This window comes from Lagenorhynchus albirostris, chromosome 17, assembly GCF_949774975.1.
Source record: "Lagenorhynchus albirostris chromosome 17, mLagAlb1.1, whole genome shotgun sequence".
Classification (NCBI taxonomy): Eukaryota; Metazoa; Chordata; class Mammalia; order Artiodactyla; family Delphinidae; genus Lagenorhynchus; species Lagenorhynchus albirostris.
In genome coordinates, this window is record NC_083111.1 from 66,380,849 (window position 1) to 66,408,302 (window position 27,454).

Genomic DNA, 27,454 nt, shown 5'->3' on the forward strand with positions numbered 1-27,454 from the left:
AAAGAATCCACAAGAAATCTACTAGGGCTAATAAACAAGTTCAGAGAAGTTGCAGGTTACAAGATCAACAAAAAAAATTTGTTGTGTTTCTATATACCAGCAATGAACAATCTGAAAAGGAAATTAAGAAAGCAATTCTAATTAACAATAACATCCTAAAAGAATAAAATACCTATCAATAAATGTAACCAAGAAGGTGAAAGAAAGACTTGTACACTGAAAACTACAAAACATTGCTGAAAGAAATTAAATAAGACCTAAATAAGTGGAAAAACATCTTGTGTTCATATATAGGAATACTTAATATTGTCAAGATGTTAGTACTACCCAAAGCAATCTAAAGATTCAACATAATTCCTTCCATAATTTATAATTCAAACTTTCAACAACTTTTTTTGCATAAATGTAAAAACCAACCCTCAAATTCATATGGAATTCCTAGGGACCCCAAATAAACAAAACAGTCTTGAAAAACAAGAAAGCTGAAGGACTCGTACTCCTGATTTGAAAATGCACTACAAACCTAAAATAGTCAAAACAGTGTGGTACTGGCATAAGGCTAGACATATAGACCAATGGAGTGGAACTGAGAGCCCAGAAATAAACCTTTACATATATGGCCAATTGGTTTTTGACAAGGGCGCCAGGTCCATTCAAAGGGGAAAAGATAGGTGCCTCAACAGATGGTGCTGGGATAACTGGATTGCCACATACTAAAGAATGAAGTTGGACCCCTACCTCACAGCATATACAAAAATTTACTCAAACTGGATTAACCTAAATATTAGAGCTACAACCATAAAATCTTAGAAGAAAATATAGGGGTCAATCTTCATGACCTTGGATTTGGCAATGGATTCTTAGATATGACACCAAATGCATAAGCAACAACAAAGAAAAATAAACTAGACTTCACCAAAATTAAAACTGTGCGTGCATCAATTTTTCTGTGTGCACTATCAATAAAGTGAAAAAGACAACCCAAAGAAGGGGATAAAGTACAGTCAATTCTCATTACTTACAGTAGTTATGTTCTATAAAGTCACCACGAATACTGAACAGATGCTCCTAGGGTTAAGATCCTGGGATCTGGACTTCCCTGGTAGTGCAGTGGTTAAGAATCCACCTGCCGATGCAGGGGATATGGGTTCGAGCCCCGGTTGGTGAAGATCCCACATGCCGTGGGGCAACTTAAGCCTGTGCGCCACAACTACTGAGCCTGCGCTCTAGAACCCATGAGCCAGAACTACTGAACCCTCATGCCACAGCTTCTGAAGCCCGTGTGCCTAGAGCCTGTGCTCCACAAGAGAAGCCGCCACAATGAGAAGCCCGCGCACCACTACCAAGAGTAGCCCCCGCTCGCTGCAACTAGAGAAAGTCCACACGCAGCAACGAAGACCCAACGCAGCCATAAATTAATTAACTAACTAATTAATTTAAAAAGATCCTGGGATCTTCTGGTCATAAGTTTCATCAGTCAATACATAACCTTGCTTCATGTGTTTTTGCTTAAAGACACCTTTTTAAATATATATTGATATATACTATTTACTCATTAACGTTGAATTCACGGCCAAGAGCACTAGTCCTCATGTCTGAATGAAGCTTATCTAACACACATCTTCTCCACAAGGCACCCCACAGCCTTCTTGAGTTTAGGAATGCTAGACAACACTTTGGTACTACACTTGGGGGATCATTTTAAACAGTGAAATCACCAACAAAAAACACAAAAGTGGCACTAAACATTACAAAAAGGATGCTTCTTTACAGTCTGAGAGCTGAAACAAGAGGCAAAACGTCACCTTTTTTGACCTCAGCTGGGAATGTACACACTGGGCAACTCAAATATTTTTGCCACTATGCACAAGCACATGAATGAGCACTAAAGTGCCATGAATATTGATTCGGGGGTTACAGTTAAGTTTTAACGAGTAAAATTTGCGTATATAGAATCTGTAAATGAGGATTGACTGTATTTACGAATCGTATATCTGATAAGAGTGTAACATCCAGAATATATGAAAAACTCCTAAAACTCAACAACAAAAGGGCAACCCAATTAAAAACTTAGCAAAGGACTCGGACATTTTTCCAAAGACGATATACAAATGGTCGTTAACCACATAAAAGATGCTCAACATCATTAGCCATTAGAGAAATGCAAATCAAAGCCACAGTGAGATATCACTTCACACCTACTAGGATGGTGATAACAATAATTTTAAAAACTGAAAATAAAAGGTGTTGGTGAGGATACTGAGAAATTAGAACCCTTGTATATTGCTGGTGGAATGTAAAATGGCTACAGACAACTGTGGAAAACAGTTTGATGGTTCCTCAAAAAGTTAAACACAGAATTGCCATAAGATTCAGCAATTCCACTCCTAGATACATACCCAAAAGAACTGAAAATAGGGACTCACACTGTGAATTGTATGCTGATGTTCACTGTAGCATTTTTCTAGCCAAAAGGTGACAACAACCCAAGTGTCCATCCATAAACAGATGAATACACACACACGTGGGCATACACATTGGAATATTATTCAGCCATAAAAAAGAATGAGGGCTTCCCTGGTGGCTCAGTGGTTAAGAATGCCTGCCAATGCAGGGGATATGGGTTCCAGCCCTGGTCCGGGAAGATCTCCCATGCCGTGGAGCAACTAAGCCCGAGCGCCACAACTACTGAGCCTGTGCTCTAGAGCCCACAAGCCACGACTGCTCAGCCCACATGCCTCAACTACTGAAGCCCGAACACCTACAGCCCATACTCTGCAACAAGAGAACCCACCACAATGAGAAGCCCACGCACCGCAACGAAGAGTAGCCCCCACTCGCCGCAACTAGAGAAAGCCCGCACGCAGCAACGAAGACCCAACACAGCCCCCCAAATAAAAATAAATTTATTAAAAAAAGAATGAAATTCTGCTATATGCTACCATATGAATGAACTTTGAAAACACTATGCTAAATGAAATAATTCAGACATAAAAGGACAAGGATTGTATGATTCCACTTATTTGAAATATCAAGAATAGGCAAATTCATAGAAACAGAAAGTAGATGAAAAGTTACCAGGGGTTGTAGGGAGGGGGCAATGGAGAGTTATTGCTTAACAGTTACAGAGTTCTGTTTGGGATGATGAAAAGTTTTGGAAATAGTGGATACTGTTGCCCAACACTGTATATATAATTAATGCCATTGAACTGTACACTTAAAAATGGATATAATGGCAACTTTTGTTATATTTTACCATGATTTTTTGAAAATTCAGTTAATAAAATGAAAAAAAAATCACTGAAAACTACTAATCACTGCTAACTTTTATTTTGTATTCAAGGACACAGTTAACCAGGAGAAGAGGGTTCTTTGCTCTGTCAAATAAATATATTTAAAAGCTAGCAAACATCAGAGCAGATTTCAGTGTCAAGTCTTCAGAGACTGGGGAAAAATTACTAATAGTTATTTACAGTTATACAAAGTTAACATATTGCAAGGGAAACATAATATAAATATATTCAAAGGTTTCATTTCCAATACTTGACATTTCAAATTTTGAAAACATTAAAATTATTGTCAAACAAAACTCAGACCACATTAGCAATGATTTAAAAAAGGGAGCAATTTAATCATTATAATACAGAGTGCTTTAAGAAGTTTTTAAACGTGTAAAAGAAAGAACAGTTTAGTGCATTAAATCGTTACTGTCTTTACATTGCTTCTCTTAAAAAAAGTTAACAGTAGTATGAAAAAGCCACCCACAAAGCCAGCTGTTTGAATGAAGAAATAAGCTAAATTGCAGCATTTTGGAATTACTAATAAAGCTATAGTTAAAAAATGAAAAGTTTATAAAAATGAAAGCAGCATGCATAGTCAAGGCTTTTTAATAACATTTTCATTAGATGACATTTAGGTAAAAACAAGAGCTTAATATTTATTATTCATTAAATTAGATAAAATAAACTGGCCAAGCCCACTACATCTGGTCATTCAGAAAAACATTTTAAAATCCAAAGCTAATGAAACTGAACATTTCTTCTATGAAGAAAGCACATTTTGAAAAATGGTCCTGTAGTCACAAAGGAAAGGGTCCTTCTCAACACGAATGAACAGCACCGGTCTTTACAAAGTTTGAGTTAGGAGGAACTTTCAGTCTCCTGAAATGGCAAGAGTTAACAGTGAACACTGCCATGTTCATAAGTGAGAAGCTAAGTTTTACCTCATTCTGATCAGTTCAGAATTTTTTTCTTTATTCATTGAAGTTGTTACACAAAGTAGAATTTCACCAAAAGATAATTCTTGAAAATTCTGATCTGTCACCTGTACAAAATTTCTGATTTCTATACGATTGTAAGAAAACACTAAGTTAATATTTACTACATGGTTCTTTTTCACATTTTTGGTACAATATTTATTTCAGAGTTTCACCCTATCCAAATTCTTATGCCAGTTTCTTTCCCTTTTTCAGTACTGATTATGTTCGGTTTAAGAAAAAGCTAATTCAATTTCTAATGAAAAAAAGTAACAGAGTATTACAAGTAGTAATAGTGGTATCCATGAATGTGTTCAATGAAAGATCCAATCATTAAATTAAGCGCCAATGATACCACAAAACCTTCTTGCTCCAATATGTCCAAAGCCTGTTTTTCACTTACGCTGTAATTACATAAACCCACGCACAACTCCTTAATCTTAGTGCAGGGCCTGAGAAATGAGACATAGAAATAAATCAGATTTTTCTTTTTCCTGCTTCAAACAAGTTTTACTCTGTAAAATGTTTGGTCACTCAAAGCTATAATCTTAATCATATATCAAAGAATACAGGCAATAAGGCCCATCTTACAAGACATACAGTATTAAGCTGAACAGAATATGAGGACAAGCTCTAGTGGTCATTAAACCCCCTCAGAAAGTCTAAGAATCAGAATGTCTCCATCATATCAGAATAAAAATGCACTTCATTGAAATGTGACTGCTTACAAGTTGTTTTAATTAGTGTCCTGTGTGCGCTGCAGGACTTCTGCCGTCTGCAGCAGTTTAACTTTGACACAACATTGAGTCCCACTGTTTTTGGGTATTGGATCCTATTTTTTGAGATTGTGTATGCCCCCAAACGTTTTCAGTGTCATCAAAGATTGAGCCCATTCACAGTAAACCAGACATCTGGAGTTGAAGAATTGATTCTCCTCCAACGTTTTAGGCAGCTATAAAAGAAAAACATAATAAAAAACTAAAATTTTAAAGATAACCATATTTTAACATTTACCACTTTTAGAAACAAAAACGATTAAAATACATCCTCTGTATTCGCTTATTAATCCTGAGATCACTTGCTATATGTATCTTGTGTAATGCAGATTTTGTGTGCAACTCCAGTGTATATGTTCTGCATATACCAGATTTGCTTATAGACATTTTTTACCTACATGTAATAATTTATAAAAAAATATTAGTTGGAAGTATATATTTCATTGTATTCATAATAGACTATGAAATCTAAAGACTTTTATATATGGGGCTAGCTTGTGCAAAAGACATATGTGTTTATCACTTTTTTGCAGTAACTGTTTTGGAAAGGTTTTGGTTACTTTTTTTTTTTGGTAAATTAAACCGTATCTAAATGAAGAAGTAACTGTTTAGAGGAAATTTATGGTGAATCCTTTTATAAGATGAAAAATTATTTTGTTAAGCCAGTGATAACTTGGTAATTAATGGGTTTTATAATTTTAGACTTTTGCGTATTTTAAAATTAGAGCATGCCAATATAGGTACCACAAAAGTACATGTATAACATATACGATACAATTTTTTAAAAACCATGCATGGCTTTGTGTGAATTTTCTGACCCTAGTGTCCATTAGCGTATTGATATATAACTTAAGAATTACCCACACAAACTTAAAGTAAGGTCAAACTAAGCTGTACAACAAAGTTCACATTATTTTTAGAATGAGATTACAACTTCCTCCAAAATCACTGCAGAGCTTACTACTACAACAACGACAACAATTCACTGCAGCAACAAATTTGTTGATTCAGTCTTGGCCGAGTGCACATTCTTGTGTTTAGCAACAACAACAAAAAAGCCTGTAAAAAATATTTTCTGCATCTGGGTCAGAAGAAAGCCTGTCCTGAAGATTTCTGACATAAGGAAATGGAGGGCTGCGTTTCAGGATAAAGCCGTACAAGACTGTTTAACTTCTTGTGACTCACAAGGATACATTATGCTCTATAACCTGGAGTCAGATTCATTCTAAAATAGGTGCATTTTTAGTCTCATCTGTTTTTCTGCCTGAAAAAAAAAAACTGTTAATGAAAAGAATATCTGGAAAAAAAGAATATCTTGCTTACTGCCAAGCAATAAGAATAGTGCCTGGTACATATTAAGCTCTCTATAAATAATTGTTAAAACAAAATAAATAAAACCAGGGAGGAAGGCATGGGGGAATTAAAGAAATTCTGTGTAGAATAAGAGAGCATAAAAGTAGCAGATGGGGTAGGGATGCAAAAAGCTGTGGAAGTAAGTATAATAAATATGCTCACATGATGAGGGTCTAAGCCTCTTTTCCTCCCCTGCTGTTTCAGAACACTGCAGTGATTTCTGACAACAAGGTGCTTTTGGACTACTGATGGACAGATACAAACACTTCATGACAATTGCACTGTTTTTAAAAAAAGTACAGTCTTATCCTAGAACACTCTAAAACAGAGAGTAGAAAAGAAGCAAACTATGCTACTGAATTCCAAAAGTATTAAGAATTCAAGTTCTAACTCCAAATCAGGTATCTGGATTTGCAACTACAGTGAAATTTTAATTAATCCAATCTATAAAAGAATTAAGAGTTAAGGAACAGGCCAAACCTTTCAAATTTAAAGCATATATACTTGCACTTTTATGCCTACAGAGAGATATTTTTAACTTAATAATGTGTTTCTGCTGGTAGCAGGTTTGTTTTATATCAAATAAGGAAAAGACATTTTAGGCAATTGAGTTAATTTAATATAAAATCTGTTATTTACCACTGATCCCTAAAACAGAAATAATTTATATCACAGTTTTCAAAGACAGATGCCACCTAAGCAAACATGAATTTATATATTGCTTAAAACAGACCTTTGGCTTTTAATAGAAAAAAATTGAATAATTTTAATACTTAAAGCATTTTAAACTCTAGTTAAAAATCTAATAGTTTGGGGGGCAATACAATGAATAAAGAAAGAGAGATAGCCATTTTCACCTAGTTTCCTAAAACTGAGCAATCTTCACCCCTGTGGTAAGTCTTTCCTTCGGTATACTTTTCCCCTTCTTTTTAGTTTTCGTTTTTGAATTCTTTCCTTAAACAGGCAAAAAATGAAGCTTTAGTGAAGGAGGGTTGCAAGAAATACATTTTAGTTATCTTTAGTATGTGTGAATCCCCAACCCGCCCACCAGTCTTCCTTCTTCGAGAATGGGTAACTTTCCCTTAAAACAAAGTAAAGAACATTTCACATAAAAAATAATTAAGGCAACATTAAACTCTACATAATAAACATAACCATCACAAGAATCAGACTACACATGATAATCGTATCTCTTGGCTATACTCATGGCACCTAGTCCTCTTATGAGGCATAAGAGAAACTATTTTAGAAAAAATCCGTCAAAAGTGACGATGACAAATACGAGGTGACTGTGCTAAATGTATGTGGTTGGTGAATGCACACGCAGCTTAACAACTTACATTTCAGTCATCTGATTTAGAAAGCTTCCGCTTCACATGTCGTGGGGGTTCCCAAGTGTCACTGTCATCTGTTTCTTCTTCATCCTCTTCCTGATCATCAATAACTTCATCTTCCTCCTCATTTTCCTCAAATAATTCTATACCTAACTCTGATCTTCTCTGTCTTTCAGCAAACCATTCTCTGACCTGCTCGTAGCCCATATGTGATTTGTTAACAAGTTCATCGAGGTCTTGCTCATTAAGAAATTTGTGCTTCAGGTAATAATCCTTAAGTATTGCAGTTCCAGTTTTAAATTTGATGAGGGACGGCCCCCTGTCCCAGTTGTTCATTCTCTTGCTTCCTCTGGGCCGCCCGCGAGGTCTTCCTCTTCCCCTTCCTTTGGGTCTCCCTCTCCCCCTTTTTCTAAGAGAAGACAGACCATTCATACTGCTTGAATTGGCGCTTTGATAGTAGTAGTACCATTTTAAGTTTCCATTTTTCCAAGCATAACGGGTGTCCCCAAACCAACTAACTATGTCTGTTCTAGCAAGCCCACTTTCTTCAGCCAACTTGTCATACTCTTCTGGCGACGGCCACTGTGTTCGGACAAATGCGCTTTTAAGCATGTGCAACTGCTCGGGTGTTTTTTTACATATTTTGCCCGTACTCCCTGACTTAGGTGCACTAGACTCATCTCCAGGAGAAGTTTCTCCGGTTTCTTCTTTGGAACTACCTGCATTGCTTTCCTCTATTTCTCCTTTCTCTTCCTTTAAAGCTTTTGATTTCTTCTTCTCTGTAAACCAAGCATCAATTTCCCTTCTGGTAAGTTTGGTTTGCGCTCTTAACCTATTTAATTCTTCTTCTGTAAGTACGGAGCTGTTGAGAAAACTTGCCTGTAGGGCACGAAGCTGCTCTGCCGTCTTCTCTTTAAACTTTTGGGGAGTAAAGTCTGGAAAAGGATTCCAGGATTGTTTCTGCTGTGAAGTAACAACAGTTGGGGATTCCGTGGTTTCATCACTGGAGTCTATGATAATAGTGGCGGAGGAATCATTGTTGAGATGTAAGCACTGATTACTCTTTGAATTTCTCTGGTTGTACCTTGTGTCACTAAACCATTTTTTAATCTCTCCTTTTGTCAGCCCTGTGATTTTCATAAGTCTGATAATTTCGGAATCATGGGGAAACTGATTCTTTAGGTAGCTAACTTTTAATTCTGCCAGTTGCTCTTTAGTCTTTTTTGCCCGAACGCCGAACGCATCAGGGTTCGCCACTGCAGTCTCATTTTTTACAAGCTGAGAGGATGGGGCTCCTGCTGCTGCTGGCTTGGTCTCTGCAGTAGGCTGAGCGGCTGGGAGCTGACTTTTCTGTGCGTTTGTTTGATTTGGAACCCCTGCCACTGTCAAGGCTATAGGTGCTGCTACTGGCAAGGTATTCGTGCCAGCCACTTGGGTAAGGACCAGACCTGGCTGGCCAACTATTTGGCATGTCTGTAAGATGGATGGTAAACCATTACTCCCTGTGGAAATGTGGGTGGGGATGACAGTTATGGTCTGAGGTACAGTGTGGACTGTTCCGTTGAATTGTTTTCTTCTCGCCTCCTCTACTTCCTCGGGAGTCCAGCTAACACCATGTTTTAGACGTTGGGCTGAAAACCATATCTTGATCTGTTCCTCCGTATATTTTGCTTGGGCAGAAAGAACAGTAATTTCTGACATTGTTGGATAAGGGAATTTGTTGTAGGTGTTAAGCAAAAGGGGGTTGTTATCCAATGCAGCATTGTAGGTAGGAATGCTATTAACAGGGATGAGGACTTTGGGAATCAAATTGGAATTCTGCTGAGCTGATACAGCAGTGATAACCTGTGCTAACCCAGGAAGAACTGCTGCCGGGGTCACAACTGTGCTGGCAGTATTTGGATGTATTCTGTTTACAATGGAAGTACTTGTATTCGATTCAGAAGCTGAAGAACTTGGATTTTCCACAGTTCCTTCACGGTCTGGTTTGATTTCATTCTCTTTCTCTTCCGGAACGTCCTCAACTGAATTATGATGAACTGTAATCCGTTTGTTCTCCACTTTATTTTTCATCATTTTCATGATAGGAGTTTTACTGATAGATATTCCCGAAGAAGAAACTTCTGTCGATTCAGCTTGCTCTGAATTCTCCTCTTTAACAAAACTGCCATCAAAAGTCAGATCATTTATTGTTTGTTCAAAGATTGTCTGGTTATTTCGTTTCACCATAGTCAACTTGAAATTTTCTTCTCCCGGGTGATATTTCAGATTATGCTCGGAAAGTGCATCATACCTTTTGGTAAGAAAATTGCATTCGACACAAACATAGGATGAATTTAGCACTACATTGGGATGTTCTGAATCCACATGAAAAGTAAACATATTTAGATCTGGAGTTTGAAAAGTACAATATTTACATTCATAGCCACCTTCAACTTTTTTATTTTGCTGATTGTCAGAGTCTACGGATTCATGAACTTCTTCATCACTTGAGATACTCTCTGCTCTGGTGTTTTCTACAGGTGTAAGTACAGGAGGACCTTCATCCAAATCTGATATCAGCTCGAGGTCTGGATCCTGTTCGCTGGCAAGGACCATGCAGGGTGTTGTGGATTTTCGCCTGCTTGCCATTCTGATGTTATGGGGGAAATCTCAGTGGTGATTAAAAAGCATTGGGGCTTAAAACTGTTCAGTATTCTTCATTTGAAAACAATGGCTTTTGGTTCTTCAAGTCTGTCTTTGTGCTCAACAAGTCTCATTAGCAGCTTTTTCATGGTGCTATCAAGTAAAGAGCTTATGGTTGGCAAATAAAATACTGCTGAACTGCTGAAATTTTTGAAGCACAACTCCAATCACCTACATTAAGATAAATTAAAAAATGTTTTTAAATGAGTGATTATGATCTATTAAGCAAATTACAGTTATATTTCACTTACATGAAGTTGTTGGAGAGCTCAGTTATGAAGATGTAGAATAAGACCAGACCAGGAAAAAAGTCCTCTAAGGGTCAAAATAGATGTCTCCAAGCCAACTCACTTTAGGTCATGTACTGTACCTCATGGGTCAGCCCACGGGCTTGTTTATTTGGATTTTTCAGCTAGCCAGCTATACATTGGAAGGGAAGGGGAAAAAAGAGTCTGCTTCGGCAGGCATACTAATATCAGTGTGAAATGATAATCTGTTAACAGGGGAGGAACTTTAAAACTATAAAAGCAGCCACAGATACTCAAGACTATGACCACTAAGTGTATAAGAAATTCAATCCATCAGTTATGCCCGCTTCTTCCTCCTGGTCTGTCTTATCCCCAAAGCATGCCCAAGTATGGCAAAAGCAACAAAGGCAGAATATAAATGATCAAAGTTTCAGAAACATTATCTTAATCATTCTCCACAATGCTATCAAAATTGGTAAAACATATCTAATCATGTCAGTCTCCTGACTTCAAGCTTATGATGGGTCCCCAGTGCTGAAAGAATGAAGTTCAAACTCCTTAAGCCACATGTAGTTCTCTTCACATCCTGGCTGCAACCTCAATTTCCTACCATCTCCCTCCTGACTCCTATTTCTTTATGTTTTAGGCACAGAGCAAAAACGATTGCTATTCTAAGGACTCTCAGTGCAGGCCATTCCTTGTGCCAGGACACTTGTTTGTGCGCTGGGTGTGATGACCTCTCTATAAATCTGCCTGATAGATCACCTTCTCCCCTTAGCTCCGCCCAACCTCCTCCCCGGCTTATTTTCTAGTATAGAACTTACCATATTGTACCAGAGGAATGTTACACTTCTGTCCCGAAACCTCCAGTTTCCTTATTCATTTTTTCCTTCTTTTTTAAAGTAATAGCTTTTTTGAGACATAGCAAAGCTCCTGAAACTCTGGATGGAGGCAATTTCCTTTATGTCTTCAATCTAAGCTCTCCCAGCTGAGCTATCTTGGCTGACTTCTCATACATTTCTATATCTCCTTTTGCATACAGAAGCCTGGAAGTAGAGACTCACTAAATGCTTATTAACCTGAACTAGGGAGTTCCCTGGTGGTCTAGTGGTTAGGTTGCAGCGCTTTCACTGTTGTGCCCCGGGGTTCAATCCCTGGTTGGGGAACTAAGATCCACCCCTCCCCAACACACACACACACAAAACTACTTCCAACCTGAACTAGAATGAATAGAAAAAGAGTCCTGTAAAATTCAAAATGCCCTAAGGGCATCACCATGGAAAACGTAGCTGAAATTCACAAGAATGACCTTGAATCATCAAGAAAAAGTGAGTTATGTTCATACAAATACATTTTAATACTTTTGCACCCAAAATAGTTAAAATACAATTTTCATGCTAAATCAAAGTTGGTGTGCTTCTAAATTCTAAACCAAATGAAAATGAATATAGTAAGTGGTATCACTTATTTTGTACCATGAATTGGAACTATTTTCATTTACTAGCATAATCCTTGTCCTAGCTGAACTGAGGAGAAAAAGTTTATTTCAAAGATTATAGCAAAACTAGGTCTCCATGACTCAGTAAAGGGAGAAACATTTTTAGGAAACAGAGCTGTCCAAAGAGAGAATGTCCTGCCGTTGAAGGTGGTAAGATCCTCCTCACTGGGATTATTCAAATATATACTACATATCCATTTGATGGATCCAAGCAACAGGTGGAAAGTTGGACCAAAAGTCAGACTAAATGTCCTGATTTCCCATATTACAAAATAAAGAGCATCAGCTTAGTAATAATAATGGTATCAACAATCCAAACCCCACTCTCAAAAGTGTTAGTGTTCTTTTTTTTCTATAAAAAATCTTTGGGGCTTCCCTGGTGGCGCAGTGGTTGAGAGTCCGCCTGCCGATGCAGGAGACACGGGTTCGATCCCCGGTCCGGGGAGATCCCACATGCCGCGGAGCGGCTGGGCCCGTGAGCCATGGCCGCTGGGCCTGCACGTCCGGAGCCTGTGCTCCACGGTGGGAGAGGCCACAACGGTGAGAGGCTCGCATACCGCAAAAAAAAAAAAAAAAAAACAACTTTGATTTCTAAGGGAACATAAAGAAATCACTGAAATTTAAAATTATTTCTTAACTAAATGTTATAAACTAAGATAATACCATCTCTCCTACTCAGTTCAATAAGGAACACCACTGTTTTTATCATTTTTTCCTCATTAGAAACAGGGAATTCCTCAAATAAGACTTTAAGCAGAACAGTAACCAATGAGCAGCACCCACATTTTTAACAGTGAAGGAGAATTGCTGAAAGGCAGGGGAGTAAGCTATTTTGTGACTGTTATTCTCATAGAATCTTAGATTATATTTAGTTAGGGTATATTAACAGCCAGAAGTCAAAGATAGAAGGGTTTTTCTTGAAACTACATTTCCTGAAAATGGTGGTTTTCAAACTTTTTGTTGTAAGCAGGACAGCCCTTTCTTCAAACAAAATTCTATGAGAAGCCTAAGTGCAAAACTGATTAAAGAATATAGCCACTGGTCGGAGAAGTATAGAAGCTAAACTACTTCCTGACCCCATCCCACGGACCCCACAATCCCTACTTCCACCTCTGATGGGTTCTGAGATGTGTCTGAAGCCTTTGCCTTAAAAATGTAAATACTGGGGCTTCCCTGGTGGCACAGTGGTTGAGAGTCCGCCTGCCGATGCAGGGGACACGGGTTCGTGCCCTGGTCCGGGAAGATCCCACGTGCCGCGGAGCAGCTGGGCCCGTGAGCCATGGCCGCTGAGCCTGCGCGTCCGGAGCCTGTGCTCCGCAACGGGAGAGGCCACAACAGTGAGAGGCCCGTGTACCGCAAAAAAAAAAAAAAAAAGAAAGGCTTAAAAAAAAATCTTCAGTAATGCAAAAGACTAAAAATCTGATTATTTTGAGTAGCCTAGGTTGCCTCAACCTGGATTACTTCTATACTCAACTACATAGACCTGAGAAATACTCTTTCCTCTTCACTTCTAAAACTGTTTGCTCACATTTTGCTAACAAAACCAGAGTCAATATATTATTTAACATATTTCCAAAGGGAGACTAAGAGTTTCCAAAAGAGCCTCAAGATTTGGTCCAATGGCTCAATTCTATTATTATGATATAACCTAAAAATAAATCAAAGCACAAACAAGGGCATCCTCGTGGTCCTTATTATAAAGTCATGTTCTGGGGGTAAGCAGGGACCTCAGCACAACCGTCCCTTTTTTTTTTTCTTTTTTACCAGTACGCGGGCCTCTCACTGCTGTGGCCTCTCCTGTTGTGGAGCACAGGCTCCGGACGCGCAGGCTCAGCGGCCATGGCTCACGGGCCCAGCTGCTCCGCGGCATGTGGGATCTTCCCAAACCGGGGCACGAACCCGTGTCCCCTGCATCGGCAGGCGGACTCTCAACCACTGCGCCACCAGGGAAGCCCAATCGTCCCATTTTTTTATGGAAGAAGAAACCCAGGCCCAGGGGGATAAGTTCACAGAGGCTTTGTGGTGTAGGGTAAAACCACAGGTTTTAGAGTCTCCTCTGTCACTTAGTAGTTAGGTGACTGGAAAAGTTACCCAATATCAACTTCATATCAACCTCAGTTTTCTCACCTATAAAACCAAAATTCTTCAGTTCAACAAATCCACTGAACAACTATTTGTTGAAGGTCAACCACGTGCCAGGCACTGTGTTGGGCACTTGGATTACAGCAGTGACCAGGACAGTTCATCTCTGGTCTGCCAGATTCTAGCAGTTGAGCAAGGAAAACAGGCAGTAAACAATTACTTAGACTAACTATGATCAACGCAATGAGAGACGAAGTATCGGGAACTATATAAGCACACTACAGGAGGCTTCTAGAAAAGAAGCAGAGAACGCTGCCCTGGAGAAAATAAGAATACTGGTATCCTACCTCAGAGGCTGATCAAATAAAAATGCTTCACACACTCTGATATACAGCAGGTGCCTAACTAATGCTTTTTCCCCCAGTCCCTGAAAAATTCTTTTCGGAATAAATAAATACCATTTATTTACTATTATTCTCTTTCTTTCTATCTCTCAAGCAACATAATCAGCTGACAAGGCACACAAGTTGAACGAAAAAGCAAAAGGGGTTAAAAATACAGAATAAGAATTTCCATGGTGTGGTTTCAATTCATCTCCTTTCATCATTACAGTGCAGTGGAGCTGAAACAGGAAAACTGCCATATAGAAATTTCTATTAGCTGACAGGCATCTCATCCTCCCTTTGAAAGTCAACTCAAAAAAGCTTAAAATCAATTTGCAGAAGCTTGCACTATTTACCTATAAAAGAGGGTTAGAGTTTAGCTGCACAACTGAGGAGCTAGGTGGCTTCGCAGTTAAAACATAATTAAAGTGAAGTCTGCCAATAAAAGAAAAAATCATGCTCTAAATGCATTCAGCACTGTAAATATAATTATATTTGAATGCTATTTTCAGTTACTCTTTCAGTAGAGAAATACGTTAAAAAAATAAATGATCAAATCCATTACACTGCCATTAAAAATGATATTCAGGGCTTCCCTGGTGGCGCAGTGGTTGAGAGTCCGCCTGCCGATGCAGAGGACGTGGGTTCGTGCCCCGGTCCAGGAAGATCCCACGTGCCGCGGAGTGGCTGGGCCCGTGAGCCATGGCCGCTGGGCCTGCGCGTCCAGAGCCTGTGCTCCGCAACGGGAGAGGCCACAGCAGTGAGAGGCCCGCGTACCGCAAAAAAAAAAAAAAAAAGATATTCAAAAAAGTAATTAAGGAATATGGTAAAGTATCCATTTACTGTTAAATTTTTAAAAATCAGAACAAAATTTGTATATTGATTATAAAATAACTATGGGAAAATATGTATGCATGTGGACAAAGACTAGATGAGAACATAAAAAATGAAATTTTCACGAGATTATGGGTGAAATTTTTTTATGTGTGGTATTTACAAGTTTTCTTTAATATTGTTATGATATTGCTTTACTGTAAATACAACAAACAATAGTTTCAAGGCCTTAAAACTGCAAATAGACTAAAATATTTCTATGGTCATTTGTCTCAAGCTGGAAACAAAGTTTACTTTCTATTTTTAAAGCAAAAACATGTGCTACATAAAGGTTTTTTCAGGAGGAAGAAGAATCTGAGTGTGTACAGCATTCAGGGGTATTCCAGACGTCTTTGGGTACTGCTGCCCCACGGTAGAGAAGTCAGACTGGTTCTAAGAGCCCGCAAGACCACACATAATCTCCAGGGTGTAGATATAGGCCAAGCCAATTTCCATGGTTCTGTCTGCGCACTGGTTCTTCTCCGGAGGGTAGGGTGCTCCTTAATCAATTCATGATTCTTAACTCATGAAAATAATTACATGAAATTTTCTCTGCAGAAAAGCATTTAGTGAAAGCAAAATTTATTTCATCACAGAAAAAAAATCTGGAGCAGTTCTAAGAGTAGTTCTTCTTACATGGCTCTCCACTATATTCTCAGGGCCAAACAGCGCCTATTAAGACTCCAATAATATTTGCTGGGGAAAAAACAAGCTTTAAAATATATGTGTATTGTGTATTATAACCTACATTCTACTTCATTAAGCACTCATTTATAGAGGAGCTATAAAGAACAGCTGTGCTCGCTTTACAGTACTTTCACTGGTAAAATCCTTACTAATAAAATTACCTTAGTCCCTAGAATACGAAAACATGCTCAAATATAAAACACTCTATTTATTAAAACACAGCAATGGATATTCAACAAATATTTACCAATATCTATAATTCTACCATAACAAATCAGTTTTATATCTAAATTATAGTGTATATCTAAATTTGTAGACTATATAAAAATGAAACAAGGATGATAAATTCATTCAAAGAATTAGTCCTGCAGTAGAATTCAGAAGAAAAGGCACAGTTCTTATAAAGATAGCAAATGCAATTTTGAACTTAGAATCATTATTTCTCTATAAGAGAAAACTATATTTTAATGATATTCTATATTTTTAAAGAGATTTAAAAACAGGTTCTCAATGTAATACACTATAAAAAGTTAGTGAATTGTTTCAAATTCTATGCTTAGTGCTAAAAAAAAAGTTTAAAAAATTTTATAACTAAGTAGGTCCATAGCTACACTGAATTTCCAAGCCTCTATTTTTCTGACTGTCTTGTACTTTAAATTAAATGATTAACAGTTTATTGGCCTAGTTAGCCACAAAGGCATGTTATTTTGGTAAGATTTTATGCGAATAAAAACAAACTTTGTTTTTAGGCCAATTCTGGGTCAAATAAGAACATTTAGAAGATAACTATGATTTTTAAGTACTGTGTTAGTTTTGACCAAGTACCAACTAAGTAAAACTGTTCTTAGGACAAGTAAAATATACAAACTAAGAATCCTTTGAAATGTGTATTTATACCTATCCTGAGAACTCTTAGGACTCTGTATTCTATTTAGTTTCACTTCTCCCTCTCTGAGTCAGAGTTCTGTTTAGCCAGCTGAAAATACTTATTTTTACATGTTTGTATTCAAACTAAAAGTTACAAATCCACCAAAATCACAGAATGCCTGAAATAACAGTAGGAACAAAGAATAATGGACTCAAATTAAAACAAATGCTATCTACCATGTTTTTTCAAAAAAAAAGTGTCCAAGAGGATACTTTTTTTAATTACAAAATTTTTCTTTGGTCTTTACAAACTTGAGGCATTTTTCAAAGCTAAAATATAAAAATATTTAGAAACAAGAGTCAAGTTCTCAAAAAAAAAATTAAATGAGCGATTTGTCAACCCAAATTTGTACCCACAACAAACGTTTGTAAAAATTACTGTAACCTAGAATTATTACCTAAGAGATAAGTCTCAAGAAAATTGTCAAAATGGTCTCAAAATAATAAAAATTCAAGTATCAAGGTGAATACAGACGGGAGTGAATGTGATCCAAGTAACAGCATCTAAGAAACTGTGGCCAAAGATTATCTAATTTCAGAAGATCCCTTTGCTAATGCTAATTAAGGCTTAAAGGGTTAGAAACTCTATCCTCTCTACCTGTTTTTTTTTCTACCCGAGAAAGCCAACTTTAACGCTGCTAAAGATTAAAAGAAGAATCTAAGCTAGACAGATTTCTCCTGGTAAGCTCTGACCCCAGATTTGAGGAGTGAAATGTCTTTTTGAATGGTCTCTAGGACACTAACATCCTGGTGTTCTACCTTCTGCTGGCATGTATGTCGGTATGTAACATAATGAGAGTGATATACAAACTAGCCCTATAATGAAATCTCCTGTCTTTATTATTCAAGTTTGTGAATATGATCCAAAAGTAATTTTCGGCTGAAAATAATTTTCCCCTACTTTTCTCAAGGAAGCGTATTAAATCTTTCACAGACAATCTAACACAAGAATGCTATTCTTGATTCTAAGTGAGATTATCATTGAAAGGCTGAAAAGCCATTCATCTGTCCATTATCTTCCCCATTTATAAAATAAAGTAACTGTTACCTATTTCACTCAGGATATAATCATTCAATTTTTAAAAATACTTTGAAGGGGGCTTCCCTGGTGGCGCAGTGGTTAAGAATCCGCCTGCCAATGCAGGGGACACGGGTTCAAGCCCTGGTCCAGGAAGATCCCACATGCCGCAGAGCAACTAAGCCTGTGCGCAACAACTACTGAGCCTGCGCTCTAGAGCCCACAAGCCCCAACTACTGAGCCTGCGTGCTACAACTACTGAAGCCCGCGCGCCTACAGCCTGTGCTCTGCAACAAGAGAAGCCACCGCAATGAGAAGCCCACGCAGAGCAACGAAGAGTAGCCCCCGCTCGCCGCAACTAGAGAAAGCCCACGCGGAGCAACCGAGACCCAACACAGCCAAAAGTAAATAAATAAAATTAATTAATTAATTTAAAAAATACTTTGAAGGATAACAGTAATTAGTATTGGTAATGTCAACTTGTAAGAACACAAAAAATGAAAGTGAACCACCAAATTAATGGTTATGGAATCTTTCCTAGTACTTTCTGGAATCATATACAATAACAATTGGACTAAATAAATATTTCCAACAGTATAGTATGTAATCTAATGCTTCTTATAAAAGCCAAGTTATATCAGGTAAATAAAATATAATAAGTAATTAAGTAAAAATATATTCAAATATTTAAATAGTGGTATGCCTAACCTAAATCAAAGTATTTAATTATTAATATCTTAAATTTTATAATTGTAATTATTCTTAGAGGATTGTATACTGAAAACATATTTTCAGAAGTTGTTCTTGTAAGTCTTGAAGCATTTTTCTGGATATAGGCAAAAGAACAGTAAAATTTCTAGATCAATTTCCCCACAGAAAAGGTCTCTACCCTCATGACCTTCATTTGTCTGTTTCACCACTATTACCACAGCACCTGGTACAGTGCCTGATACACAGTGGATGTCAGCAAATGTATTGAATAGATTGAAAACTCAATTCTAAATATACCACATAGATTTATTATGAAGTGTGTTGCTGTTTCCTTTGAAATTAAAGCAGACAATACTTCTATATTTTTCAAGTTTTAAAGTACATTTCTTGAAAAAGAGTTAAGAATATATCTGCTGCTTTTTTAAGAAAAGCTTTTAAAACTTTAGCCAAATATAGTATCACTATATTAAGTGAGCACATTCAGTATCTGAGTTTTTACCATACCAAAACGATGAAACACATACTTGCCATAGCTTCCTTCGCATTCTGTTCTTTGACACAGAAGGGTGTCCCCTCAAATTAGGAGATGTTTAGCTCAGGCCATCATTACCAACAGGTCCAAAGTACCTATCTGCCATCTCCTACAAAAAAAGTAATATCGCTTTATTATTCTAGATACGATTCAGTCTTATTCGGAAACTTTAAGCTTATGCTTTGGCTTTTTAAAAATAAATGTAATTTTTAAAAAATCTCATTTCCTCACAGAACTTTTAAAAGAATCATCGAAATGCCAAACTCAATCTTAGTAAGAAATTCAAAACTGAAAACTACATTTCAAAATATCTTTATATTTTATAAAACAACCAAGTCACTATTGTACTATTTTCAATAAAAGTTTTCAAAAGGTGAATATATGCAGTCTATAATATGAAAGCTGAGATGAAGAAATTGGGGATTGTAAAAAATTAGTACACAAAAGTTACGATAGACAACTTAGTTAAACTAAGAGTTGGGAGGAGGTGTGTGTTTGTATGTTTACATGTAAGCCTAGTGATATTTGTACCCTAATCTACTACATATTAATTGGAATGAAGTGGATCATTAATGCTGGGGACATGCCAATACTACTTAAATAAATTAGTGGTATTCTACCCCTAAACATATGGTATATCTAATAGAATGACTGGTGGTTATTTCATTTTTGCAAGAAAGCTACTACTGAATGGTTTTTCAATCAGTGCATTGTGAAGCATTAGATGGTACAAAATCAAGCAAACTGAAAATTCTCTGAAAACTCAGATTTGTGTCTAAAAATGTTGTGGTATATTACTCAGAGTTGTTAAACCAGTCAGGAAAATTAAGTAAAAACTATAATTGTTTGCCTTATTAAATAAAAGTAAATAATGCTTTTGAAGGGTTGAAGCATTTTTATAATTGTTCTTTAAGCAGAGAAACTCTGAAAACCATAGTGAATGAATATTAAGGAAGATGATTTCCCTCAGTACCTTATCCTTTGATTCCTGCTATTACTACATACAACTTTTATGAAGAAGTTTGTTAAAACTTGGCTGGGAACTTCCCTGGTGGCGCAGTGGTTAAGAATCCACCTGCCAATGCGGGGGACACGGACTCGATACCTGGTCCAGCAGGATCCCACATGCTGTGGAGCAACTAAGCCCGTGCGCCACAACTACTGAGCCTGCACTCTAGAGCCCGCGAGCCACAACTACTGAGCCCACGTGCTGCAACTACTGAAACCCGCGCGCCTAGAGCCTGTGCTCCACAACAAGAGAAGTCACCACAATGAGAAGCCCGCGCACCGCAACAAAGAGAAGCCCCAGCTTGCCGCAACTAGAGAAAGGCCGCACACAGCAACGAAGACCTAACGCAGCCAAAAGTTAGAAAAAAGAGAAAAAAAACTTAGTGGGCTTGGACTCTACTTGGGAGTGGGGGTTGGTGAAAAAAGAACAATCTCACTGTATTACTATGATAAGATTATTTATATCAGAAGTTTGTGAGTTCTATGAAACACCCCTTAAAACGTGTCATATATTAGTGATTCATCTTGAAGCTAAGGTCAGAGAAACTATGTGCATGTTGGGATGGGTGTTGGGGTGCATGTTGATTAATGTCTACCTGCTAGAGCCAGCCTATTCTAGCATTGCTTATGAAGAGCCCACTTAAATAGAGAAATCATGTAAATATACCAGTTCTTTAGTAAAATACTTGTAGGGTAAGTTAAAGCTTAGGCTGAATAATTACACTATTTTCATGAAAAGCAAAAGAGCATTTTCTTGGTAGACCCAGTGGAGCATCCTGTTCTGTCTGCAGCCTGGGATTCTACAATTTCATTTCCTGGTATCTCCTTGTTTGGACACTCCTTAGCCATCCATCTACAAGATGTGGACTAGAAGAGAGGATAGGAAACAGCTGTCAAAGCGGGGAGGTTATTTTCCAAAATGAATTATTAATATTATAGGAAATTGGTAACCTATTTGAATCCATTCTTAAATCACACAGTAATTGCAAGATGTTTTACTGAACCAGAGTCTCTGAGAAGAGCTGCCAAGACATGCAAAGGCACAAGGCAACTAGAGGAGCAACAAATGAGTTCCTCAGCATTTCTGGATGAAAAGCATACTTGCCTGATGAAAAGCATACTTGCCTGAAAAGCATACTTGCCTGATACTGGGAGTACTTTAGGACACCTCTCAAATTCAAAGTATCATTTTAAAATTTAGGAATAGAGTGAACTTAGAAAATTAAATAAGTCATCTCAACCATATACATTATGTAATAAAACAGATCAGTTATTTTGGCAGTAGAGGACAGACTGGAAATAAAGATGAAGAATTTGGGTTTTGGAACCAGAGTGCATGGGTTCAAGTCCCAGCTCTGTCACTTACTAGCTGTGTGGTCCCGGATAAGCCACTTAGCCTGACTGTGCCATAGCCCTGTCATCTGTAAAATGGGGCTAATGATAGTACCTATTTAATAGGGTTGCTGTAAGTATTGAAAGAAATAACACATGTAAAGTGCTTGGACTATTTCCTGGCCCATGGTAAGTCTGCAATTAGATTTTTCTGACTCTTATTTAAGGTATTAACTAAGTTATACAACAAAGAAAGTCTTTGTTTAAATTTTGCTAAATGTTGAGAACTAGCATAGTGTTCTGGGTCAGTTATACTTCAAAAAACAAACAAACTCATAGAAAAAGAGATGAGATTTGTGGTTACTGAGGCAGGATACAGGACTGGGGGGTGGGGGAATTGGATGAAGGTGGTCAAAAGGTACAAACTTGCAGTTATAAGATAAATAAGTACTAAGGATGTACTGTACAGCACGATAAATATAATTAACACTGTTTTATGTTATATACGAAAGTTGTCAAAAGACTAAATCCTAGGAGTTCTTATCACACACACATACAATTTGCTAAATGTTGAAACATTATAAAATATTTTAAAAGTCCACAAAACAATCCATTTTATTTTCCATTTCATACCTCTGAGCATATTAAGCAATGATAGAATAGGCTGGCTTTAGCAGGTAGACATTAATCAATCATAATTTATACCCCCCACCCCAACATGCACATAGTTTCTCTGACCTTAGCTTCAAGATAAATCACTAATATATGACACGTTTTAAGGGGTGTTTCATAGAACTCACAAACTTCTGATATAAATCTTATCATAGTAATACAGTGAGTGTTCTTTTTTTCCAACCCCCACTCCCAAGTAGAGTCCAAGCCCAGGCAAGTTTTTTTATTATTATTTTATTTATTTATTTATTTATTTATTTATTTTGGCTGCATTGGGTCTTCGTTGCTGTGCGTGGGCTCTTCTCCAGTTGCGGAGAGTGGGGGCTACCCTTCGTTGCGGTGTGAGGGCTTCCCATTGCGGTGGCTTCTCTTGTTGTGAGGCACAGGCTCTAGGTCCGCGGGCTTCAGTAGCTGTGGCTCGCGGGCTTAGCTGCTCCACGGCATGTGGGATCTTCCCGGACCAGGGCTCGAACCAGTGTCCCCTGCATTGGCAGGCGGATTCTTAACCACTGCGCCACCAGAGAAGCCCCCAGACAAATTTTAACAAACTTCTTTTTCACAATATCGGAAGGTAAAAGGGAATAAACTTAGTAAAGAAGAAAAACATAATTATGAGTGAAGTGCTTAGAAATATCAGAATATTCCTATGTCCCTTAATTCCTCACAACAATCAAAAAAAGAGAAAGACCTTTAGGAAGGGGAAAAAGGGAGTCAGAAGTCCTAAGGGAAATATTAAATCACTAAAATTTAATGACAAAGTTATTTTATTTTAAATGATAAATATGTATATGATATATCTACCATTTTAATGGTTTAATTTTTTACATAAGCTTTGATAAAATGATTTTTAAAAAATCTAAATTTAAAACTGAAAACAAAAATCCTGTGTAAAAAGTGGTTTACTCAGTTTTTACTCCCTTGAAAAAACGTCACTCTTAAACTGCTCATATATACTTGTTTTCCAAAGTATATCATCATATTTGTTCAGACCAAAGGTACATAAGACCATCTTTATACCTTTCAAATACATTATGGGATACTGATTATATAAACTGAAAAGATTAAGTACCCTTTAAGACCAAAACCTGGCAACCTACATAAAAATTTACATAAATATTTACTTTAAAAATTTACTGTATAGGTCTTCACTGGTGGCGCAGTGGTTGAGAGTCCGCCTGCCGATGCAGGGGACACGGATTCGTGCCCCGGTCCGGGAATATCCCACATGGGCCCGTGAGCCATGGTCACTGAGCCTGCGCGTCCGGAGCCTGTGCTCCGCAACAGGAGAGGCCGCAACAGTGAGAGGCCCGCGTACCAAAAAAAAAAAAAAAAAAATTAAATGTATAGGGCTTCACTGGTGGCACAGTGGTTAAGAATCCACCTGCCAATGCAGGGGACATGGGTTCGAGCCCTGGTCCGGGAAGATCCTACATGCCGCAGAGCAACTAAGCCCGTGTGCCACAACTACTGAAGCCCGTGTGCCACAACTGCTGAAGCCTGCGCGCCTGGAGCCTGTACTCCGCAACAAGAGAAGCCACCGCAATGAGAAGCCCTCAGCAACTAGAGAAAGCCTGCACACAGCCATGGAAGACCCAACGCAGCCAATAAATAAATAAATCTATATTAAAAAAAATTAATTGTATAAAACACAGATCTCCAAAATGTAAATGCAAATGTATATCCTGATTAGTAATTTAATCAGCAGCTGAGTCATGCAAATCTGGTTACTCACGGACTACAACTATTAATATATCAGAGCAACAGTATACAATCATATTAGGGAAACACTGGCTATTATTCAAAGGCCAGTGCCATAGTTTTTTTTCCCTTCAAATAAATGTAATTTAAATTACTTTTGAAATTACATAGGATGACTTAAGAGGATTTTAAGTTAGAAAAAATTTAGACATAAAAGTGAATGTGCTATACTGGCTATTACCACAAACAGTGCAATAGATATTTCTGGACACCTCCCTGAATTGACTGAATATGATATTAGATTAAAAACTAGCTTAGGCACTGAAATTTCAAAACTGTTAATATTCAAATAAATAGAGCCTTTTTTTTTTTTTTTTTTTTTTTTGCGGTACGCGGGCCTCTCACTGTTGTGGCCTCTCCCGTTGCGGAGCACAGGCTCCGGACGCGCAGGTTCAGCGGCCATGGCTCACGGGCCCAGCCGCTCCGCGGCATGTGAGATCTTCCCAGACCAGGGCACGAACTCGTGTCCCCTGCATCGTCAGGCAGACTCTCAACCACTGCGCCACCAGGGAAGCCCTAAATAGAGTCTTTTGAGCCCAAATCCACAATGCTGCAACGTACATAAAAAGGTTATTTCCTCAGCTACACTTGTAATCATTTTAGTAATTTTAAGAGTACTTCCATTTAAGTAAGTCCCAAATATCATATTTTTGTGCCTATTTACCATTACAAGAAGGAAAATGTATAGTATATCATAACATCACCTTTCAGTCTCAATGTGAAATATAATAACAAAAGGGAGAAAATCTCCAAAATGATCCACCTCACCTATGCTATCAAGTTCATAAATAAAATAATTGTAAAACTTTTTTTCACATTTATTGAAAAAAAGAACTTATAACACAAGTATCATTAAAGGTGAAATAACTGCTGCATCATTCGTGAACTGTCCTCCAATCCAGTGAAATAATCAGCTCACTATAAGGGAGAGACATCTACTAATGAGCGCTCACCAGCACAGGCACATTTATGTTTTCAGCCTTAGCATATTTTCAAACCATCTGGCAGCAATGCCTTTCTGGTTCATCCAGCCTAATCTGGTCAGAATTGAATATAAAACTAGACCTACGTGCACTTTGGGGAAACCAAAGAACAGCACACATGAATAACAATGTTCCAAACATGCAGCTCTAAACTAGTTTATACTTGAAATGTGTTTTTAAAAACATTTCTATTGAAGACGTTAAAGCTCTTTTAAAAAATACTAGAATGGTTCAAGAAATCTATATGAATCAGAGCTGTCATCAGTTACCCAAGTCTTCCTTTAATTCTTTTTTTTTCATTTTAATCCTGATCACTAAATAAAGCATTTGAAGAGATTCTTCTACAAAAAGAGTCCTTGATAAATGAAATGCTATCAATTCTATATTGAAAGGACCCAAGGTTTGACAACTTATTTTGCACAAAATTAGTCTGCTTAGCCCTAAAATGCTTAGAGTAAGAAGGGAAAAACTAAGAGGAAAAAATATTCATGAAAGCCCTTTTTCTTTTATATCCTGTTACAGCATTATTGTTTTTGGCAGCACTCACATTTCTTTTGCTTAAAATCAAGAGTCAGAATTTCTACTTAAGAAATTTTTTTAAAAAATCTATGAGATATGCTAGGGTCAGTATCTTTGTTAACACCAAATCCTGTTCATCCTCACCACTGGCATAAAAACAAACGACTTTTTCAGGATGATTTTTCAGAAGCAAGGATAATTCACGTAGCACCATATAACACAAGTTAAAGCTTTCAGACAAAGACTGAGAAACAGTGACCAATACCGACAAATCTTAAGGTGCACTCATGTAGGTTATACACAAACATATACTCCAACCCAACAAATAGTCACTATTCCTGGGATAAAGCTGCTTCTTCCTCCCTAACTGGGAACTACTCTATTTCCCAATCCTGTGATTTTCCCTTTTTTGCTATCCTCTCACTCTCCAAGAGAATTGCTTCTTCGTTTCAAGTTACATGCAATCCCAACCTAAACACATTACAAATTCTCTATCAGTTAGTTTTCCTGACATTTTTTTCTCCCCACAAAGATTAGCCTCTTCTCATGTTTTTCTTTAGAGCTGGGGTGAGATGACAGAAAAGCCCTGTGGAATTCCCGCTCTGCCCAATCTCTTCCCCATATGCCTCCTCTATCCATCCCCTCTCCCGCTTCCTAATTCTCCTACCCGAGTCTCTCACTGAAACCTGCCAGAGAGCTGGATCCTGCGCTAACATAAGCTAAGGATATCCAACGGAACCTTTTTCTTCTCTTTATTTTATTTTTTTCTTTCTGTCTTGTATTTTTTTAAATTTATCTTTTTTGTTTTCCTTCTTCTTCTCCAGGGTTTTGCTTTTCCCTTAGTGTTACCCACAGAGAGGTGGGGAGAGACGTATTGAAACAAAGAATTTCAAGTCCTGTTTCCTAGAACTTTGGTGTAAATACGCAGGGAAAGAGCATCCGCCAGGGCTCTTCTTTGCTGCCATTAGACCCCCTTCCTCTCACAGCTCCTTCCTAGCCCTTCATTCCCTGCAAAGACCGGGAGGTTGTTCCCTTCAGGCCCTAAGGCTTGGAGCGGTCCATGGTCAGCCTCCCTCTCTCCCTCCTGAAAGGGTCGGATAACATTTACATTCTCTCTAATCAACTTCTCCCTAAGTCCCAGGGCTCCCTCAAAAGCTAATATAGTTCTTAAGGACTCAGCTCTGAGTCTTGCCCCGAAATGGGTGCCCAGCCTTACCCGAAGTGAGGTACAGCCCTTCCCCGAAGGATCTCTCCGGGCTCCAACCCCAATACCAGTGCGCTCAGCTCCAGCAAGAGAATCTCTCCTGACTCTCAGGGAGACTAAGTCCCCACGAGGCCACACGCCCCTGCAGGGCAGGGCTCCCGACCTCCCCCAGGACCCTCAACATTGCTAGGGTGTTCCATCACTGCGGCGCCTGCCCCCCTTCTAGGGAGACCCAGTCCTCACTTCCTTCAACAATCCCAAGTTGCTCAGCCCTCTCGTAGGCAGGAGGGCTGAAATTTCCCCTTACAGAGCCCACCCCAGCTCCTTCCGCGGCCGCAGAGACCCCGGGAGCGCAAAGGAGGCTCAGGGTCTGTCCCCTGGCGGCGATCCCGGCCCAGGAAGGCCGGGTCCCTGCCCCTTGGACGCCCCGCGCCCATCCGCCTGGCCACCCGCCGCGCCGAGCGCGCTTAGCTCTCCGGGGTCTCTGCCCCGGGGCCGCCCTCCCCAGTCCGGCCCGCCGCGGACTCTGCGCCGCCGGTCCCCACCCGTAGCCCCGGACGCCCTGGGCCGCTGGTCGCGGAGCCCGCTCGCGCAGCTACCTGCAGGGGCCGCCGTG

The 27,454-nt window shown here is 38.5% G+C and overlaps 1 protein-coding gene across 4 annotated transcripts; it reads right to left on the reverse strand.

Moving 5' to 3' along the window:
* Window positions 1-3,314: 3,314 nt before the first annotated feature.
* Window positions 3,315-27,454, reverse strand: ZHX1 (zinc fingers and homeoboxes 1). Of its 4 annotated transcripts, XR_009536307.1 has the most exons (6): window positions 27,438-27,454; window positions 19,355-19,471; window positions 7,725-10,574; window positions 7,242-7,338; window positions 6,547-6,626; window positions 3,315-5,207 (listed from the first exon to the last, which is right to left on the reverse strand). XR_009536307.1 is itself a non-coding variant. In XM_060127398.1 (4 exons), the coding sequence occupies exon 3, from the start codon at window positions 10,347-10,349 to the stop codon at window positions 7,728-7,730; it is 2,622 nt and encodes an 873-aa protein (XP_059983381.1). In that variant the 5' UTR covers window positions 10,350-10,574; window positions 19,355-19,471; window positions 27,438-27,454; the 3' UTR covers window positions 3,315-5,207; window positions 7,725-7,727. The 4 variants fall into 4 exon arrangements, 1 of the variants encoding a protein (XP_059983381.1); XR_009536308.1 differs by lacking the exon at window positions 6,547-6,626 and having other exon boundaries at window positions 7,242-7,333; XR_009536306.1 differs by lacking the exon at window positions 6,547-6,626.